Genomic DNA, 15,000 nt, shown 5'->3' on the forward strand with positions numbered 1-15,000 from the left:
TACTCTGATAGTACTCTCCATTCCTTCACATATCAATCTGATAATACCCTGTATTCCTACACTTATTACTCTGAAAGTAATCTAAATTCCTTCACATATTACTCTGCATTTCTTCAAATATCTCACTGATAGTACTCTGCCTTCCTTAACATATAACTCTGATAGTACTCTGCCTTCCTTAACATATTACTCTGATAGCACTCTGCATTCTTTCACATATCAATCTGATAGTACTTTGCATCCCTTTACATATTACTCTGATAGTACTCTGCATTCCTTCACATATTACTCTGATAGTACTCTGTATTGCTTAACATATAACTCTGATAGTACTCTGCATTTCTTCACATATCAATCTGATAGTACTCTGCATCTCTACACTTATTACTCTGATAGTACTCTGCATTCCTTCACATATCATTATGATAGTACTCTGCATTGCTTAACATATAACTCTGATAGTACTCTGCATTCCTTCCCATATCATTCTGATAGTACTCTGCATTGCTTAACATATAACTCTGATAGTACTCTGCATTTCTTCACATATCAATCTGATTGTACCCTGTATTCCTACACTTATTACTCTGATAGTACTCTGCATTCCTTCACATATCACTCTGATAGTACTCTGCATTTCTTAACATATAACTCTGATAGTACTCTGCATTTCTTCACATATCAATCTGATTGTACCCTGTATTCCTACACTTATTACTCTGATAGTACTCTGCATTCCTTCACATATTACTCTGCATTCCTTCACATATTACTCTGCATTCCTTCACATATCATTCTGATAGTACTCTGCATTTCTTAACATATAACTCTGATAGTACTCTGCATTTCTTCACATATCAATCTGATTGTACCCTGTATTCCTACACTTATTACTCTGATAGTATTCTGCATTCCTTCACATATTACTCTGATAGTACTCTGCATTCTTTCACTTACTACTCAGATTTTACTCAGCATTTCTTCACATATTACTCTAATAGTACTCTGCATTTTTTAACGTATTACTCTGATAGTCTTCTGCATTCCTTCATATATCACTCTGATAGTACTCTGCATTCGTAACCTTATTACTCTGATGGTACTCTGCATTCTTTTACTTGCTACTCTGATATTAATCTGCATTCCTTTGCGTATTACTTTGATATTATGCATTCCTTCACATTTCTATAATAGTACTCTGCATTTCTTTGCATACTACCCTGATAGTACTCTATATTCCTTAACGTTTTACTCTGATAGTCTTCTGCATTCCTTCACGTATTACTTTAATAGTACTCTGCATCCCTTTGCATTTTAATGATAAAATAAAGCATTCCTTTGCATTTTACTGATAAAAAATGCATTCCATCACTTAATACTCTGATAGTATTCTGCATTCCTTCACATATTACTCGGATAGTACTCTACATTCTTTCCCATATTACACTGATAGTATTCTGCATTCCTTCACATATTGCTCTGATAGTATTCTGCATTCCTTTTCATATTACTCGGATGCATTCCTTTACATATTACTCTGATAGTACTCTGCATTCCTTAACATATTACTCTGATAGTACTCTGCATTCCTTCACATATTACTCTGATAGTATTCGGCATTAATTTGCATATTACTCTGATAGTAATCTGCATTCCTTTACATATTACTCTGATAGTATTCTGCATTCCTTTACTCACTACTCTGAAACACTTTGCATGCCTTCACATATTACTCCGATAGTACTCTGCATACTCTGATAGCACTCTGCCTTCCTTCATATATCACTCTGACAGTACTCTGCAATCCTTCACTTATTATTCTGATAGTACTCTGCATTCCTTCACATATTATTCTGATAGTACTCTGCATTCCTTCACATATTATTCTGATAGTACTCTGCATTCCTTCACATATTATTCTGATAGTATTCTGCATTCCTTTCCTTACTACAATGATAGTATTCTGCATTCCTTCCCGTATTACTCTGATAGTACTCTGCATTCCTTCACATATTACTCTGATAGTACCCTGCATTCCTTCCCTTACTACTCTGATAGTATTCTGCATTCCTTCACATATTTCTCTGATAGTACACGGCATTCCTTCACATATTACTCTAATAGCACTCTGAATTCCTTCACTAACTACTCTGATAGCACTCTGCATTCCTTCACTAACTACTCTGATAGCACTCTGCATTCCTTCACTAACTACTCTGATAGCACTGCATTCCTTCCCTTATTACTCTGATAGTACTCTGCATTTCTTCACATCTTAGTTTGATAGTACTCTGCATGCCTTTACATATTACTCTTGATAAATTTTTTTCTATTAAAAATCTGCAGGTATTTTTCCCATCTTGGCTATTTTCATACCTTAGCGTTTTATAAGAACTTCCATTTATTCACAGACATTGAAGAATTTCATAACTGAAAGTCTTTCAAGACCTATTTCCCCAACCTTTGCGATCTTTCCAAATTGCTCAACACCCTTCACAAATTGCTCTAATATCTCAGCCTTCCCTCACAAATCTCACACCTTCCACAAACTTTCAATATCGCCATTAGCACCTTGGCAATCTGGTTTTCCGATAGCAACCTTACAAACTTTTTATTTCCATACGAATGATTAACAAGAATTATCCTCATAATAACGTATTAAATATATATATATATATATATATATATATATATATATATATATATATATATATATATATGTGTGTGTGTGTGTGTGTGTGTGTGTGTGTGTGTTTGCGTGTGTGTGTGTGTGTGTGTGTGTGTGTGTGTGTGTGTTTGCGCGCGCGTGTGTGTGTGTGTGTGTGTACCTCTGCATATTTTTGTACATATTTTCATTCTTTTCTAAACTTCCATCTTTGCTTTTTCACCTTACTACTCCGTATATAGGAAATATTAATTGTAATGTTACTGTTCTTAAAATATTCAATTTTTCCTTGTTTCCTTTCCTCACTGGACTATTTTCCCGATGAAAGCCCCTAGGCTTATAGCATGCTGCTTTTCCAAACAGGGTTGTGGCTTATCAATTAATAATATTAGTATTACTAAGATCCCTTCATCAATTCCTGATTAATTTTTCTCTTCAGTGTCCATTTTCTAATTCTGTAAAAATCACCTTTCTATCTTTTGTTTATCCTTCTATTTCCCATTTGACATTGAACACATAATAGGTATTAGTGTTTAGTGTTATAATCTTATATCTTATTATTATTCATAAAGCTAAATAAATTGTCCGTGGGTTTTTCCCCTCATTATTTATAATCTTATGGAATTTCATATCTCCTTAATTTCACTAAAAACACATATTTAAGGTTCTTTAAAAAAAATCTTTAGCCCCATAATTTTCTCAATTTCTCCAATTTCTAAATTAGAAATAAATCCTAAATTCCCAAATTTTAAAATCCAGTGAATTCGCACTTTTAAAATTCTCAAATCACATCTTTTATACTTTCTCAAAATCACCACCTTTTAAATGATCTCAAAATCCCCATCTTTTAAATGATCTCAAAATCACCACCTTTTCATTTTTCTCTAATTCCCAACCTTTTGAATCATCTCAAAATCCCCACCTTTTAAATGATCTCAAAATCCCCACCTTTTAAATGATCTCAAAATCACAACCTTTTAAATTATCTCAAAATCCCCACCTTTTAAATGATCTCAAAATCCCCACCTTATAAATGATCTCAAAATCCCCACCTTTTAAATGATCTCAAAATAACCACCTTTTAAATGATCTCAAAATCCCCACCTTTTAAGTTCTCTCTAATTCCCCACCTTTTGAATCATCTCAAAATCCCTACCTTTTAAATGATCTCAAAATCCCCACCTTTTAAATGATCTCAAAATCCCCACCTTTTAAATGATCTCAAAATAACCACCTTTTAAATTATCTCAAAATCCCCACCTTATAAATGATCTCAAAATCCCCACCTTATAAATGATCTCAAAATCCCCACCTTTTAAATGATCTCAAAATAACCACCTTTTAAATGATCTCAAAATCCCCACCTTTTAAGTTCTCTCTAATTCCCCACCTTTTGAATCATCTCAAAATCCCCACCTTTTTAATGATCTCCAAATCACCACCTTTTAAATGATCACAAAATCCCTACCTTTTAAATGATCTCAAAATCACCACCTTTTAAACGATCTCAAAATCACCACCTTTTAATTTCTCGCTAATTCCCAACCTTTTAAATGATCACAAAATCCCCACCTTTTAAATGATCTCAAAATCACCACCTTTTAAATGATCTCAAAATCCCCACCTTATAAATGATCTCAAAATCCCCACCTTTTAAATGATCTCAAAATCCCCACCTTTTAAATGATCTCAAAATAACCACCTTTTAAATGATCTCAAAATCACCACCTTTTCATTTCTCTCTAATTCCCAACCTTTTGAATCATCTCAAAATCCCCACCTTTTAAATGATCTCAAAATCACCACCTTTTAAATGATCTCAAAATCACCACCTTTTAATTTCTCTCTAATTCCCAACCTTTTGAATCATCTCCAAATCCCCACCTTTTAAATGATCTCAAAATCACCACCTTTTAAATGATCTCAAAATCACCACCTTTTAGACGATCTCAAAATCCCCACCTTTTAATTTCTCTCTCTAATTCCCAACCTTTTGAATCATCTCAAAATCCCCACCTTTTAATTTCTCTCTCTAATTCCCAACCTTTTGAATCATCTCAAAATCCCCACCTTTTAATTTCTCTCTCTAATTCCCAACCTTTTGAATCATCTCAAAATCCCCACCTTTTAATTTCTCTCAACTTCCCCTCCTTTTAAATTTTCTCAAATTCCCCACCTTTAAATTATATCAAAATCCCCTTTTAAATCATATCAAATTCCCCATATTTCAAATCACCTCAAAATCTCCCTATTTTAAATCATCTCGAATTCCCCACCTTTTATTTTCTCTCAAATTCCCCACCATTTTAAATGTTCTCAAATTCCCCACCTTTAAATCATATCAAAATCCCCTTTTAAATCATATCAAATTCCCCATATTTCAAATCACCTCAAAATCTCCTTATTTTAAATCATCTCGAATTCCCCACCTTTTATTTTCTCTCAAATTCCCCACCATTTTAAATGTTCTCAAATTCCCCACCTTTAAATCATATCAAAATCCCCTTTTAAATCATATCAAATTCCCCATATTTCAAATCACCTCAAAATCTTCTTATTTTAAATCATCTCGAATTCCCCACCTTTTAAAATCTCTCAAATTCCTCGCTTATCACATTCCCTCCCATCTACTCGCAATCCTTTTCCGTCTCCTCCCGCCACAGCGCTTCATCTCTTAATTCGACGGCTTCCATCATCCACCCCTTCCTATTTCCCTCTCCAATTCCTGCTTCTTCCTACGCATTTCCTCCTCTTGATAAAGGTTCCCCACGCATGATATGGACTAACTTCTAATAACTATTTCCTAATGACACTTAATAGCGATCTCGAGGCCAAATGAAGCAACTAATGGCATATTCCCATCTTACGTCATCTCTTCTCTCTCTCTTTTTCTCCCTTCCCCTCTCTCATTTTCCGTCTGGAATCTCGCATTCGCTAAATTTATTCCTCTTTTCGCATAGCAATTATAATCTCATCCATTTACTCTTTTTAAGTTATAATACAAATTGACGTTTGATATAAAAGTATCTCTCTAAGGAACGACTGGGATTATTTGCTTCTTATCATTCGGATATTACTATAGTGCTATATATATATATATATATATATATATATATATATATATATATATATATATATATATATATATATATGTGTGTGTGTGTGTGTGTGTGTGTGTGTGTGTGTGTGTGTGTGCGCGTCTAAATGACCATTAAGCAGATTCCCCAAAACGATGGGTCAAGAGAAAGAAGAATATAAATAAAGATTTCACTCACTTTTATCCACCGAATTATGGACGAGCACCCTGAACAGCTAAACTTCCAAAATAACATCTACTCCGTACCACTACACAAAAGGCGGACCCAAAATTATTCAAATCCCCTGCATAATCACCTTGACCCCCACTTCCATCAAACCTTTCACCCTACATATAATATACAGTTGGACACAGAAACTCCTGACCCACCACGCTGTGATGAATTGCACCCTGTCACGCCGTTACTGCGCAGTAGTAACCAAACTGGCAGTGTAGGGAGAGAGATTGCATCAGTGGTCGGTTAGGCTACACACAGGAACTCTCCGCCCAGTAAGGGTGTGGCTTGGTGCACTTCCTCTGAGCGAGGTGTACCATGAATTAGTGTCCAACCGTACATACCCTACATACCCCTTTTACTGCCATAGAATAATGAGTCATCAACTTCATACTACATTATCGTTGACTGTTGTTCCCGTATACCTGGTCCATTTTAAAATATCCTGACCAGTGTTTTCACCTACACAAACCTTTTAATCACTCTTACCCATCTCTGCATTTCTCATCTTAACAATTCTTATTGTATCAAATAAATTATACTTTACCTTAACAGATTTAACAAATTTCCTTTCATTCATATTCTACTTCCATAGTGGAGAGTTGGCTCAACAAATCATTCCTGCACTTGGCTTCCAAGGATAAATGAAGTCTCTACTGGATGTATCAACTTTTCCGACTCAGCACTTATATCATGTCGACAAGACTCATCAAAATTACTCCCAGACACATATGAATTCATTCATTTCATTCTTCAAGTATCCATACTATTATTCAGTATTACAACTTCTGGTTTCTATCTAATTCATTACCTTAAATCTTGCTGACATTAACTCAATTTTCAGTCCTTTATTCGGAAATATATTACTTAATTAACTTTCCTCTCCACAATTTCTTGCTAGCAAGACAAATTTCGACTGTCCTAAAGTTCATTTGCTCACTATATTCTTATTCTTGGCTACCAAATTCATCATTTTCTCTTCTACCAGGCATTTAAAAGGTCGCTCATGAATGGCAGCGGCAAGAGGCAGTGACAATGTCATAGCAAAACAATGCCCTAGAGACTGACCACTGCGCTCAAGACCCCTTTCCACCAAGCTAGGACAAGGGAGGGTCAGACAATGGATGCTGATGACTCAGCAGGTAGACCTATTGGCTTCCCCCATGCCGTCCTAGCTCACAAGGATGGTGAGCTTGTACAAACAATAAACTATAGATCTTGAGCAGATCTCGAACCCCAGTCCAGGAGATCACTAGACAGGGGTGTTTCTAATTGGCTACCACAACTCGACTACCTTTTCTTCATAATCAAATCTTTCACATCTCTATCACATCACCTAACAATTTATTAACTACGCTCTTATACCAGCTATTGAAAAAACTCCATCAACTCTTTTTCTTCTAAATTAGTTTATTAAAACTTGCACCCAGTTCATCTATTTTCTCATATCCAACCAACATTTTTTTATTACGTTTCCAACCATGTTTTCACATATTTCCCTCCAATTCATATCTATTTTTTTCTGAAATACATCACACACACACACACACACACACACACATATATATATATATATATATATATATATATATATATATATATATATATATATATATATATATATACTGTACAAATATTGTATATATGTACATATGTATATAGCATATACACTTTATGCATTTGCATGTACATATATATTTAGACACAGTAAAACCTATCAAATTATTCTTTTACATAAAGAAGCAGTTACAAGAGTGAAACCGGAAGTAACAAAATAAATAGGTCACACGATATGAATTACCAAAAGCCAACTCTCGATTGAAAAAAAAAAAAAAAAAAAAAAAAAAAAAAAAAAAAAAAAAAAAAAAAAAAAAAAAAAAAAAAACATTGGGCTGTCATATTTTTTTTTTTTTAAACCTAAAAGCCAAAATAAAATGGAAAAAATGGCAGTACTTGTCAGATGAACGAAGCTATAGAAAGCATATCTCTTAATTATTTTTAATCAGCCTAAAAACAATTTTTTTTACTTGACGAAAAATAAAAAAAATATCAATAAAAATGTATGTAAAACCGGAAAAAGCTTATTTTCTTACATGAGAAATAAAACAATATTACAAAAGCCCAGAAACCACAGTATGAAAACAGTAATAATCTTAATAATAGATTTTTTCAAAATCTTAATAATATTTTTGATATTTCTAATAATACTTTTAATAATGATTTTAATAATCTTAAATATTTAACTATTTTAATACTAATTTTTATAATTTTAGTAATAATGATCTTAACAATTTTGATCATTTTAGTAAAAATAATAATACTAAAATTAATAATTTTGATAATTTTAATATTAATTCCAATATTAATACTTTTTATAATAATTTTAATGATGATACTTTTAATAATGATAACTTTAATAACTTTAAATAAATAATAACAAAATATTTAATAATTTTAGTACTAATAACCTTAAGATAAAAATTTGATAATTTTGATAATTTAATCATTTAAAAATAATCTTATTCAAATTAAAATAATAACATTAATCATTTTAATAATAATAATCTTAATAATTCTAAAAAATAACAATTTCACAAAATCCTAATAGCCTTACAGGGTCATGAGTAGTGTCGAGAGCTGCCACCAAGAGCCGTAACCTGTTTTCCTCGACGAGCTGCAACTGTATGGCCGGACAGTGCGTCATGAAGAGCAGGACTCTCGCACTTAAGATCTGAAGGCAATGCGAACGACAGGACCGCAATCTGGTGAGAGGAAGAGGGACATATAGGAACTTTAGACTTCGGAAAATACAGAGCAATGTAGTAATGTATTTCTAGTAAATTGAGTACTTTTTAGCTCAGCCAACGAAGTTGGAAGGAGGCTATGTTATCACCCCTGTTTGTTTGTTTGAAATTTGAGAACAGTTTCCTGGCCACAATTTTAATCGTAGAATAATAAAACTTGTCAGCTGTTATGTAAAAAGCTGGAAATGATTAAATTTCGGAAGGTCAAGGTCAAAGGTCTGGATCACGCTCATGCAAAATGTCCAATTCACGTAATTAGCCATAAGTTTAGACATCTTTGTTACAAAGACTTTAAACTTGGTTCATATTTGAGTGTATGAAAATCACCGCCAATTCATATACGCTAAGGTCAAAGGTCAAAGGTCAAGGTCAAGGGCGAGCAAAAAGTCGAGAAATAAGCCACCGCAGCGGAGGTTTGCGCTCTACTGAGTATCCCCCTAGCACTATATTATCTATGATGATGAAAGGATTAAATTGGTAAATATTTATGTGATTATATCCTAAGAGAGAGAGAGAGAGAGAGAGATATATATATATATATATATATATATATATATATATATATATATATATATATATATATATTTATATATATATATATATATATATATATATATATATATATATATATATATATATATATATATATATATATATATATATATATAAAGGCTAAAAATACCCAAAGAAACTATATTAAAAAAAATAAACTTGAAAAAAGTACGACCGATGTAATACAAAATTCCAAAGGAGGAACGTAATGGACTCAATATCATAAAAAGTACTACAGCAGAAAAGCACGGAGTGCAGACCTCCGTCACGGCAGCTTATTTATCGAAGCCAGCGTACCTTTCCCAGAATCAATTAATAATTTCCAGCTCTCTACATAATTTTAAAATCCCAGCCAGTTTCATTTCGATTAAAATTGTGGCCGTATGGTTTATGACCCGAATTTGACCATTTGCTTGACCTTTCCCTTGGACTCCAACTTAACTTTCGACCTTAACTTGTATCAATTGGCGTGGATTTTCATACACTCAAATATGAAGCAAGTTCGAACTCCCTGTGACAACGATGTCCAAACTTATGGCTGATTACGTGAATTGGACATTTTGCTTGACCGTGACTTTGCCTTTTGAGACTGACATTCCAAAATATAATCATTTCTAGCTTTTTTTCATAACAGTTAATACCAGCACGTTTCATTACTCTACGATTACCATTGTGGTCAGGAAGCTGTTCACAAACCAACAACCACACAAACAGGGGGTAAAGCATAGACTCCTTCCAACTTCTTTGGCGGAGGTAATAACAATACATAATAAACTTACACATTTATAAGTAACTAAATAAAAATATAAAAACAAATCACGAAAACGTAATTAAAATATGTACCTATCCACGATTATTGCAAGAGCTGAAGCCCAATTCCAATATAGAACCTATAAATCATTTAAGAGAATTTGAAGAATTTTTTTTTACTACTACTACAATTACAACTACTACTACTACTACAACTACAACAACTACTACTACTACTACTACTACTACTACTACTGAGACAGTCTGGGGCAGCAAAGTAGAATAACTTTAAGCAGATTGGCAGAGATTCCACTAAGGGGATAAGGTAGACAAATCCGAGTAAGTTTAGATAGGATTTATTCTTCTTTAAGTTTCCTTTACGGTTGATTTAAGGATTAGCTTGCAAATTATCCCTCGAGACCTTATAAAGTTTCTGAAAGGGAAAATGGCCCTAATTAAATCTTTATTTTTTCTTTATATTTAGCATAATTTTGTAATGCATATATCATTCATGTTGATATGAACAGTGGTATGCGGGGTACATGATTTCTTTTTGGGGGTATTCATTTTTTTTTTTTTTTATGAAATTGACACCCATCTAATAACTCCTATAGATTCACCATGTCTCTGAAACATATTTATAATATGCAAATTATATAAGTTAAAGTTTCAAGGAAATTCGATGCGATATTTGTTCAGTTCCTCCAACAATTCATGAGTTGATCAGGTCTACTTTAAAACCAACAATTTTCTTCATCATCATCATAATTACCATTGCCTCTAACGCAAAAGGCATTGTGAAATTCACCTCTCTCTCTCTCTCTCTCTCTCTCTCTCTCTCTCTCTCTCTCTCTCTCTCTCTCTCTCTCTCTCTCTCTCTCAATAAATAAATAAATAAACAAATAGTAACAATTGCAATTGTAAATACAGTACATGCCAAGTAAAAAAAATATTCATGTAAATATACTGATATATAAATTATATATATTTATATATATATATATATATATATATATATATATATATATATATATATATATATATATATATATATATATATATATATATATATACACACAGACGCACACACACACACACACATATATATATATATATATATATATATATATATATATATATATATGTGCGTGTATGTATGTATGTGTATATATATATATATATATATATATATATATATATATATATATATATATATATATATATATATATATATATGTGCGTGTATGTATGTATGTATGTGTATATATGTGTATATATATATATATATATATATATATATATATATATATATATATATATATATATATATATATATAAATTGTTATATATATACACATATAAAGAGAGAGAGAGAGAGAGAGAGAGAGAGAGAGAGAGAGAGAGAGAGAGAGAGAGAGAGAGAGAGAGCCTCCCTCTCCGATCACACACCTCTACATCTGAACTTAATCTGACTTTCACTCACCTCAACCTGGCATAATTAAGACAAACCTAATGAATTTTCCTTGAACCAATAACATTCTAAAACAAGTGTGTTTCCTATACATCGCAAAGCCATATCAGCCCCCCATCCCCTCCTATTTGTACCTCATTTTTTCTCTTTATTCCCCCAATCATCACCTTCCTTCTCCCCCTTCCTCTTCTTCCCCTCTTCCTCCCCCTTTCGTCTTCACCCGAGAAAACCCCTTAAACATCGTAAATATTAATCATATTTGCCCTTGTTTCCCAGAGCTTGATTGCCATGAAGAACCTTCATTCATTATGCATGATGCATAAACATTCATCTGGCCAAGAAGCCACGAAGAAGTGAATATACTTTGCCTCGCTGAAGCACATGCTGGCTGACAACACAAACACAAATAGAAAATGTTTAGATATTTCGGATGTTCTCAGGAAATGCATATTCATCAACAGCTGTGTAAATAGCAAACACAAACAAGTAGAGCATAAAATGTCCGTCTTATCCTATTAGGTATAAAAATAGATGTTATTCTAGAGATTGGACGGTTATTTTAGAATTCCAAGTAAGGAAAATTTCTACGATACATTAGACAAGATCGCATAACCTAATCAAGTGTTGGTCCAGTTTTTACTTGAATAAAACATTCCAACATGATCAACCAGCAAGTTACTATATCGTTATATTTATTTACGGATCTGCAAGAACAATAAAAAATAAATGCAAGAGAAAATTCATCATACAAAAGCCTCGAATAGTAAGAACTCAGTCGTTTTTGTTGGCCCAAAGTTCAAAGGTCCACAGTCCAGACCCTAATAATAATAATAATAATTATTATTATTATTATTATTATTATTATCATCGTCATCATTAATTATTATTATTATTATTATTATTATTATTATTATTATTATTGCGTTATATTGGAGTTCGTCTTAAATATGTGATTTTGATTAAGTCTGTTCTTGAGCACAGCAAGTGCAAATTTAATGTTAATGGAGTCCTATCAAAAGAATTTCCAGTGAACAGTGGAGTACTCCAAGGGTATGTGTTATCACCTATCTTGTTAATTCTCCTCAAGGATTTTATAATGCACAGAAGTTAGGGGTGGCAAAGAAGGATTGGACTGGATTGGTAATAGGAAATTAGCAGACCTAGAGTATGCTGAGGATGCTGTTCTTATTAGCAAAACGCCACAGGACTTGCAAAGCTTGCATACCAAAATGCTTGAAACATCACATGAGGTTGGCCCCAAGATAAATAGAAGAAAGACAGAAATGATGGGAACAGAATTTGCAATCGAAGATGAAATATCATTGGAAGGAGAAAGCATTATTAATGAGGTGGAACCATTTAGAAATTTAGGAACTATGATCGCTAATACAGGGTCTTTAGAGTTGAACTTTAAAGAAAGATTGAAAAAAAATGCAAATCAGACCATGGCTAGGTTAAGTAAAATTTGGAATTCAAATCGCCTGATATTACATATACAAATCAGGCTATATATCAGTTTAGTTAGATCGGTGTTACTGTATGGACATGAGTCGAGGTATGGCAATGAAACTATCAAACAGATTTTGTAGATTTGAGAACAAAGCCGTCAGAAGAATATTAGGAGTTAAATGGTAGGATAGGATTAGAAATGGAACTATAAGAAAGATTACTCAAGTGCCACATGTGGATGAGATCATGGTGAGGGGTAGATGGCGATAGTTCCGACTTGCTCTTCGCACTACCCATGAGAGATTAGTTCAACTGGGCTCCACAATGCACTAGAAGGGTTGGAAGACTCAAGCCTACATGGCTGAGGACTATGAAGATTGAAGTAGGAGATGATGAATGGAGAAATACTGATTTAAAAGCTCAATATAGAGACGACAGGCGAAATCTTACAGAGGCCCTTTGCGTCAATATGCGTGGGAGGATATGATGATGATTATTCACCAGAAAAGCCACAAGCCTAGTTGGTAAAGAAGGATGCTACAAGCCCAAAGATTCCAAAAGGAAAAATAGCCCAGTGAGGAGAGGAAACAAAGATACAGAGTAGTATGCCCCAGTGTACCATTAAGTAAGGTTATGGCATGATGTCATGACACTTGCCTACATCTGTTATGGACAAGCTTTCAGCCTTTGAATACTTTTAATGCCCTTTGGATAAGGGCAAGAGCATAAACCAAACTTAACCATTCTAAACCAACCAACAGATCTCAAGGTTGGAGCTTCAAGAATGTCCTGGTACTTGGACTTCATTACTGGAATCTCTTGAGAGGTTATGGCCTCAAGGAACTGTGGATAAGAGCAGGTGTGGGAAATGCAACCAGACACATACCAATGCATACCTTGGCAGAGAAGATGGCCCTGAGATCCGCAAAGTCATACTACCACTCCATCACCTTACTGGTTGTGATTCATCAAGCAAATTTGGAACTAAATCTTCTGGTTTGAAAGCAAAGCCTGCTCAATATCTCTGTGAATTTGGGAAGGATCCAACCAATACTGACTTTGCGGCAGTTGAAGAGTATCTTGTGAACGTCTTCAAATCTGGAACACCATGTAAATCAATGGACCAGCTGAGGCATCATCTCTACCATCACAGCAAGAGACCATATTAGACCTTCCTCCAACTAGTCGCTCAGTTAAAGGACACATACTTCGAGCATTCTATGGGACATACTTGCAGTTACACTGCCTTGACAATGCAGAACTAAAACCGTGCGAGTTTGGCTTCTATCAGGATTACTGTGCTCTGCTGCCCGAGAGAATGCAGTTATTGGTTCCAAATGATTTTCCACTCCCATGCAAATGTTCTGCCTGAGCTACCCAGCGCTGTCCTTGCAGACAAAATCAAATTGCCCCTACTGCAGCTGCCAGTCAAACAACACAGGCTGTAGAAATCCGGTATCATAGAATCGTTTCACTGGTAAATAGGTTTGATGCATGCAACTGATATTCTTCTAAAATGTTGGTGTAAAGGTTGATGGAAAATGATTTTTTTACCCTTCTTATCATATCTGTTAAGTTAAATGATGTTCCTGTGCATTGCCGTATGTCTGTCTTTTGCATGTATGTAACTGGCAAAAGTTGCGATTTTCGCTATTTTCAACTCAACCTCACTCAAAGGACTACTATTTGTGCTAGAGACTTCAATTCTTTTTCAAAAATTACCTAATATTGTATGGTATTCAGATGTGCATTTAAATAAACAGTTATATCATCATGAGTTTTTTTGTTGGCCTTCAAATGAAAGAAAGTCTTAATTTCAAGCATAAGTAAAATTACGTCACACTTTGACCTCTGGTGACCTTGACTTTCATCTGATGACCTTGAACTTGTTTTCATGTTGTAGATAACTAAACTAGCTTCAATTTAAGCACCAACACAAAACCATAGGTTAATTGTGTGCAATGTTGTGTTAATTTTAATTTCCCGTACCCCTAACTT

At 33.7% G+C, this 15,000-nt stretch overlaps 1 protein-coding gene across 1 annotated transcript in view; it reads right to left on the reverse strand.

Annotated features, from left to right (window-relative positions):
- The window catches only part of LOC137623285 (uncharacterized), a 426,454-nt gene that overhangs the window by 205,677 nt on the left and 205,777 nt on the right, over positions 1-15,000 (reverse strand). Inside the window, 1 exon segment of the mRNA XM_068354064.1 lies at positions 8,591-8,738. Coding sequence (XP_068210165.1) covers positions 8,591-8,738 — 148 coding nt within the window.

Source organism: Palaemon carinicauda, chromosome 30, assembly GCF_036898095.1.
Source record: "Palaemon carinicauda isolate YSFRI2023 chromosome 30, ASM3689809v2, whole genome shotgun sequence".
NCBI classification, from domain to species: Eukaryota; Metazoa; Arthropoda; class Malacostraca; order Decapoda; family Palaemonidae; genus Palaemon; species Palaemon carinicauda.